The sequence below is a fragment of the Trachurus japonicus genome, chromosome 8 (assembly GCF_045865225.1).
Source record: "Trachurus japonicus isolate A0001 chromosome 8, Traja_1.0".
NCBI classification, from domain to species: Eukaryota; Metazoa; Chordata; class Actinopteri; order Carangiformes; family Carangidae; genus Trachurus; species Trachurus japonicus.
The window spans coordinates 2,526,673-2,534,297 of record NC_140914.1 but is presented as its reverse complement, the minus strand read 5'-3'; the positions used below and the strand labels follow the sequence as shown (position 1 = coordinate 2,534,297).

At 46.3% G+C, this 7,625-nt stretch overlaps 1 protein-coding gene across 2 annotated transcripts; it reads left to right on the top strand.

Moving 5' to 3' along the window:
* Window positions 1–224: 224 nt before the first annotated feature.
* LOC146982313 (keratin, type I cytoskeletal 50 kDa-like) lies at window positions 225–5,974 on the top strand. 2 transcript variants are annotated; one of them, XM_085783307.1, is made up of 8 exons: window positions 225–744; window positions 864–946; window positions 2,321–2,477; window positions 3,023–3,184; window positions 3,899–4,024; window positions 4,165–4,239; window positions 4,722–4,864; window positions 5,790–5,974. In XM_085783307.1, the coding sequence occupies exons 1-8, from the start codon at window positions 280–282 to the stop codon at window positions 5,923–5,925; spliced, it is 1,347 nt and encodes a 448-aa protein (XP_085639433.1). In that variant the 5' UTR covers window positions 225–279; the 3' UTR covers window positions 5,926–5,974. The 2 variants fall into 2 exon arrangements, with proteins under 2 accessions (XP_085639433.1, XP_085639434.1); XM_085783308.1 differs by lacking the exon at window positions 5,790–5,974 and having other exon boundaries at window positions 265–744; window positions 4,722–4,868.
* The last annotated feature ends 1,651 nt before the right edge of the window (window positions 5,975–7,625 follow it).

Sequence of the window (7,625 nt, the reverse complement as noted above, 5' to 3'; positions counted from 1 at the left end):
GTCGGCGTAAAGGTCTCCCCAGGCCTGGAGCTCCTTCAGACCTTCAGCTGTCGGCTCTGAAGGTTACATTTTTCCCCCTGACCATCCCCGCCACGCCCTGCTTGCAGCGTCCCGCGCATACCAAGGTGAGTCCCCGCCTCACCTGTGCGGTATGCGCTGACTGATCGGCATCTCTTTGTGCTCAGGAGCTTTAAATAGGAGCCGTGTTGCAGCAGCTTTTCACTCTCCTTCTCTGTGCCGACTCCAGCCACAGCAGGAACTCCCAGCCAGGCAGCCGTCATGACCAGCTACATGTCCTCCTCCTCCAGGTCCATCAGGACCTCCATGGGCAGCTCCAGCGGCTCCATGATCGGCATGGGCGGCGGAAGTCGTATGTCCATGAGGGCCGGCAGCGTGTACGGTGGAGCGGGAGGCTCCGGCGTCCGCATCTCCTCTGCCTCCTCCATGGGTGGGGGCTTCGGCGCCGGCATGGGCATGGGCATGAGCATGGGCGGAGGCGGAGGCGGAGGCTACTCGTCCTCCATGAGCTTCAGCTCCTCAGGCGACAGCGTGATCGGCAACGAGAAGTTCACCATGCAGAACCTGAACGACCGTCTGGCCACCTACCTGGCCAAGGTGCACACGCTGGAGAAGGCCAACGCCGAGCTGGAGCTGAAGATCCGACAGTACCTGGAGAGCAAGGTCGGCCCCACGAGCATCGACTACGGCTCCTTCTTCGGCACCATCACAGGCATCACCGGCCAGGTAACGCTGCTGCTCCTCCTCCTCCTCCTCCTCCTCCTTCCTCTCCATCATCGTACAGAGACTCTGATCTGTTAGAGTTCACCTGTGAGTCAACCCTCTGTCTTCCTGTCTGTCTCCAGATCCAGGCCGCCATCAGCCTGAACGGTGCCGTGCACCTCAACATCGACAACGCCCGCCTTGCTGCAGATGACTTCAGAACCAAGTGAGTCCAACAGCCCCCCCACCCTCATACACACACACACACACACAAACACACACCACCACCACCACCTCCTCTTAAAGAAACAAGATGACAAGTGATGATGAAAACACTGAAGCACAGTTCATCACACACACACACAGTCATCACTGTTAAATTTGTTCTGGTACTGAGGTTAGCAGTAGCAGGAACTTAGCAGTGTTAGCAGGAGATAACAACAGCTATAGGCTAACTAACTTGAAATTAAGAAGCTAATACACACATGTTTCAGTTGAAGTAGCAGCAGTATTATTATAAGTAACAGTAGTAGCAGTATTAGCAGTAGCCTATTATTATTATTAGCAGTAGCCTAGTAGCCTAATAGTATTAGCAGCAGTAGCTATTAGCAGCACTTTAACCATATTTGGATGTTTGTAGTGCCTCCCGGCCCCCAAAATGTAAGAATTGACCAAAAGAAATCTGTAATGTGGAGGCTTCCTAGTTTGAAATCCACGTGGTTTTACGAGAGCTGTTCCCTCAGATGGGATTTGAATTTGCATAATACAACCACTACCTGGTACCGGTAGAAGGGGGCGGGGCCTGGTGAGCAGTGGCTCATTTGCATTTAAAGGGACAGACACTGAAACCAGCCGTTCTGAACAGGGCTGTTTAGAGTAGATGAAAAGAGCTGTGATGTTTGATCCTTAATGTTATATTTTAAATTACATAGCCTATTAATTTGTTGTTATTGTAATTTTATGACTGATTACTTCTTGGGGATGCAAAAGGCACCGATTTCATGGAATGACCCAGTATTAGCAGCAGCAGATTAGTAGCAGTGGCTCCTGCAGTAAATGTTAGTGTCAGTTTTTTTTTTTTATGATAAGTAGCTCTTGTAGTATTAATTGTATCAGTAGCAATAGCTCTCCTGCTAAAGTTAGCAGGAGTATTAGCAGTAGCTTCTGTAGCAACATTAGCAGTAGCAGTAATAGCGGTGGTAGTATTAGCAGTAGGGTAGTAGCTATTAGAAGTAGCAGTAGTTCTTCTAGCATTAATGCTCGCATGCTTCAGGTTTTGGTTTGGATGAAGAAGTTACTGAGCTGCAACAGTTTGAACTGATTCTGGATCAGTTCTCAAACCAGATCAAACCGGATCGACCTGAGTTTCACAGGAAACGACCGACTGTGCCAGTAAAGAGTCACAGGTGTTGATTGATTGACAGGAGAGATAATGAATTCAGATTAGACTCAGTTAATATTCAGTGGAGCAGCTCATCCCTCAGGGCGCCAAACACTCTTCAAAGGGTTTCACACACATATTTATCTGAGTACGGGTTATTTATATGAATTATCTGTTTCTGTTGAACTGATGTTGAACCTCCTCCTCCTCCGGCTGCAGGTATGAGAACGAGCTGGTCATGCGTCAGTCTGTGGAGGCCGACATCGCCGGACTGAGGAGGGTCCTGGACGAGCTGAACCTGGCCAGAAACGACCTGACCCTGCAGATCGAGGGTCTGAAGGAGGAGCTCATCTTCCTCAAGAAGAACCACGAGGAGGTGAGTGGAAGAACGACAGACGACAGACGAGTCGACTGACGAAACAGACTGAGACTCTCAGAGCTGACTCAGATTTCAGATTTAGAGTAGGCCTACATATTAATGAACACTGTTGTGTAAATATGTGGGGTTCTTGTAGCCAAGTGGCTAATTTCCATCCCCAGTCCCATTGGCAGGTTGATGTTAGACATAAAAACAATGAAGATAAAAGCACAAGAGGCAGGACTACGACAATAGAACAATGCATCATGATAACACCTTGACATCTGACACAAACATACAGGCTACTATATGACATGATGATTACAGAACAGTTATAAAGTGCTACAGTGCTAATTAAAGTGCTATGTGCTAAAGTGACGAGTGCAAGATTAAATTTAATCTGATTGCACGATGCCCCAATAAAGTGCAGGATTGACTTAACTTGCACTAAGCCCATGGCACACTGGATTTGTATACATAAATGTATTATGTACACACTATTGTAAAAACTTGAAATGCATAAGTATATGACTCTAAATGTGTGTGTGTGTGTGTCACTGCAGGAGCTGATCGTCATCAGATCCCAGATGAGCGGACAGGTCAACGTGGAGCTGGACGCGGCTCCGGCTGCAGACCTCACCAAGGTCATGGCTGAGATCAGAGAGCACTACGAGGGCATCGCCGCCAAGAACCAGAGGGAACTGGATGCCTGGTTCCAGGCCAAGGTGAGACGTCTGACCTGACCAAGGAACATAGGGGACACATCAAATCAAATCAAAATCAATCAAATAAACTTTATTTGTCCCACCAGGGGAAATTTGTCTTGGGCAAGGGAGTTATGACAGCTGCCATGTACATGTAAAACATCCATACAAAATATATAATATACAATAAACCAGTTAGTAACAAAGGCAAACAAATTGTGAAAGTGCGGGGTGCAATAAATATTGGGAGACACACATTCACATACTACATATACGCATTCACACAATCATTTTAGAACAATGGATTTTAGAGACATCGAGGAAACCCCATCTTACACTCCATCATTTGCAACACCAGATAAAATGAAGTAAAATAGATCAAATGAGAAGAAGAAAGAGACACTAGATGAAATGAAGTGAAATAGACAGGTGTAGTAGGATAAAATACAATGAAAATGAATTAATTAAAATAATTAGAATCAGTTAAAAGCCAGGCTAAAAAGGTAGGTCTTCAGTTTGCTTTTAAAAATGTCCAGATTCTCTGCTCTCCTCAAGTCTTCAGGCGTCGGCTCCATAGGCAACGTGGGCCGTAGTGATAAAATGAGGCCTCACCATATGTTTGTCTACGTGTGTGTGGAGCTGCTCACCCAACATGTGTGTGTGTGTGTGTGTGTGTGTGTGTGTGTGTGTGTGTGTGTGTGTGTGTGTGTGTGTGTTTGTGTTTGTCCCGTGCAGTCGGAGGCTCTGAGCAAGGAAGTCGTCACACAGACCGTCACACTCCAGACGTCCCGGTCAGAGATCACAGAGGTCAAGCGCACGCTGCAGTCGCTGCAGATCGAGCTGCAGTCCATCATGAGCATGGTGAGTGTCTCATCACAGACTCTCTGAACCAGAGCCTCTCTGGTCACATCAACTTTAGAGTCTGAACATGTGAATCCAGCTGCAGAGACAACGACTGTATTTTGAAAGTGTGTGTCTGTGTGTGTGTGTTTCCTGTGCAGAAAGCGTCGTTGGAGGGAACGCTGTCTGAGACACAGAGCAGATACTCCATGCAGCTCTCAGGATACCAGATGCAGGTAAAGGGGCGGAGCGCAGCAAAAACTTTACTTTACTTTTCTTTACTCTTTATACTCCCAGTCACTTCCTCCTGTTTAAATTATTATTATTATTTTTATTTATTTTTTATTGTGAAATACAAAACAAACAGTATAGTGTACATACAAAGTGTGAAGAAGGTGTGTGTGTGCATGTAATTCAAGTCAGTGGTCATAATAATAACATATATTAATCATCATTTATTTGTTTATGTCACTTTACTTTACTTAAACTTTACTTTACTTTACTTTACTCTTGATACTTCCAGTCACTTCCTCCTGTTTAAAGGGTTATTCATCAAATAAATGAATGAACAATAATAATAATGGTAATACTGGCCATAATAATAATGGCAATAATATGAATGATAATAGCTGGACAGCAATGATAGCAGTAATAATAATAACAGCAATAATTCTAAAATAAAATAGAGATAAAACTAATCTTCTCCTTGTGTCCTCAGGTGTCGTCCCTAGAGGAGCAGCTGGCCCAGCTGAGGGCCAGTCTGGAGACCCAGGGACATGAGTACAAGATGCTGCTGGACATCAAGACCAGACTGGAGCTGGAGATCGCCGAGTACAGGAGGCTGCTGGACGGAGAGGCCAGGTGAGACGCTGCTGCTGCACGCACACACACACTGAGCTCAGAGCAGCTGCAGGAAACTGTCAGTCTCTGCTCTCTGATTGGTCCACAGCATGTCAGTCTAACCTAGAGCACTGGGAAAGAGAGTAACGACACCACCATTGAAAGTAGCTAATAAGCTAAATCCGGTACAAGGCATCTCTTCTCATTTCGAGACTAATGTTATTTTGTACAATACATTGTCCCTGATACAAATACACGTATTAAACTAAACTAAACTGGTAAGGGTTTTGCGCCCCTAGTGGCAGGATATGGGTATTGCAAAAGCGCCCAGAAAACCCATTCACTCCAATGTATGTGTGTTGCCCACTTGCTTGTAAATTGATGAAAACGGCCGTGTTTTTGTTTTTAGGTGTCTTGGTCATATCAAATTATACTTAGAATTTGTTTATTACAAAATGTAGATTGAAACATTCATGTAGACAACTATTTTTTTTTACTCGCCCATGTGTTAATGTTTATCTGTAAAGGATCCTCAATGATGCTATTAACGTGGGTGATCTATAAATGTCCTTAAATTATTGAAAACACCACACTGCTCATTCACCAACAATGCAGAGTTGTCAGTTCTTGGGCGCTTTTGCAAAACCCATATTCCTCCACCAGGAGGCGCTGCCATTGGACCAATGCTGTCCTTACTCTCTTTTACAGTGCTCTAGTCTACCCTAACCTAACCTCTCTGCTCTCTGATTGGTCCACAGCATGTCAGTCTAACCTAACCTAACTCTGCTCTCTGATTGGTCCACAGCATGTCAGTCTAACCTAACCTAACTCTGCTCTCTGATTGGTCCACAGCATGTCAGTCTAACCTAACCTAACTCTGCTCTCTGATTGGTCCACAGCATGTCAGTCTAACCTAACCTAACTCTGCTCTCTGATTGGTCCACAGCATGTCCTCCTCCTCGTCGTCGACCACAAAGTCCACGCGTGTGGTGACGGTGGTGCAGGAGGTGGTTGATGGGAAGGTGACGTCCTCCTCGTCCTCGTCCTCGTCTGCCAGCATGCTGTCCCGAGGCGTTTACTGACCGCCACGACGTCCCGACTCTGAAACAATACAATAAAGAGAGAGTCCATAAGAAACGCTGTGTCTCTGTGTGTCTGTTTAACTCTTCATGTCAATACTTTACACCAATATGAAAATCAATACATCGACTTCAGAATAAAGTCACGAAGGCTTTTACAGACAGATATAAAAGCAGCAGCAGAATAAAAACAAACATGTCGACGCAAAACAAACAAACATCAACATGAAGTGATCACCTGTGAACAGACTGACTTCCTGTCTCACACTGTGACTTTCACAATAAAGGCCCAAAAAGCCACAAAAACAAATAAACAAAATCCAATCCAATCCATTTTATTAATAAAGCACAATTGAAATAAACACAAAGGTTTCCAAAGTGCTGTACAGTCAAATAAAAACCATAAAACATACGAAGAAAGCAGAAAATAAAAAGAGAGAAAATAAAACACAGAACAGCGAAGATGAAACAGGACCAAGACCAGGACCAGGACCAAGACCAGGACCAAGACCAGGACCAGGACCAGGACCAAGACCAAGACCAGAACCAGGACCAGGACCAAGACCAGGACCAAGACCAGGACCTAGACTCTGGTGTCAGAGGTTCAGGGTTGAAATAATGGAAACAATCACAACTGCTCAGGTCAGTGAACTCACCTGAGCTCATGGAGATCACCTGTGATGAAGTCCTGGTCCTGGTCCTGGTCCTGGTCCAGGTCCAGGACCTGGTCCTGGTCCTGGTCCTGGTCTTGGTCCTGGTCCTGGTCTTGGTCCTGGTTCTGGTCTTGGTCTTGGCCCCGGACCGGTCCCTCGCTTTATTGTGACCGGTCCCTCGCTTTATTGTGACCGGTCCCTCGCTTTATTATGACCGGTCCCTCGTGTTATGATTGGATGTTATTACATGGTTGACCGCTAGGTGGCAGTACTGGTTAGTAGTCAGCTTACCGTACCATATAACACAGTAGAGCAAGACTGCATGGAGCCACATGTATGTTATTGAGAACGTGAGACATTAAACTAAGTTACTTGCTATCAACACGGCCTCATCCTTGGAACACGAACATGACATGGTACCAGGAGTAAACTGGGCGACATGGATTTAAAACCACCGGAAAGTTTGAAACTGACGGGGAATGTCGACAAGAACTGGCGCACCTTCAAACAGCGGTTTCACCTTTATGTTGCTGCTACGGGACTCGAGGCAAAGCCGGAAGCAAGAAAGGTAGCGCTGCTGCTAACAATAGCAGGGCCACAGGCCATAGAAGTATTTAACACGTTCGTGTTTGACAGTCCTGAAGATAATGAAAAGTTGGATGTAGTGCTTAGCAAGTTTGATACTCACTGTTCTCCGAAGAAGAACGAGACGTACGAGAGGTACGTGTTTCGGTCTCGTACACAGCGGCAGCATGAGCCTTTTGATAGCTTCCTGACGGACTTGCGGCTAAAGGCGCAGTCCTGCAACTTCGCAATGCTGAAGGACTCCATGATACGGGACCAGATCGTCTACGGCGTGGAGGATAAAAAGGTCAGAGAGAGGCTACTACGGGAGATGGAGCTGACGCTGGCAGGAGCCATTAAGATCTGCCAGGCCAGTGAGCTGTCCCAGAGGCACGTGAGGACGTTCAGCGAGATGTCTGCAGTCGCCTCGGCGCAGAGCGACAGCGCGGCAGCGGTTGGAGCAGTGTCGTATCAGCGGAGACGGCG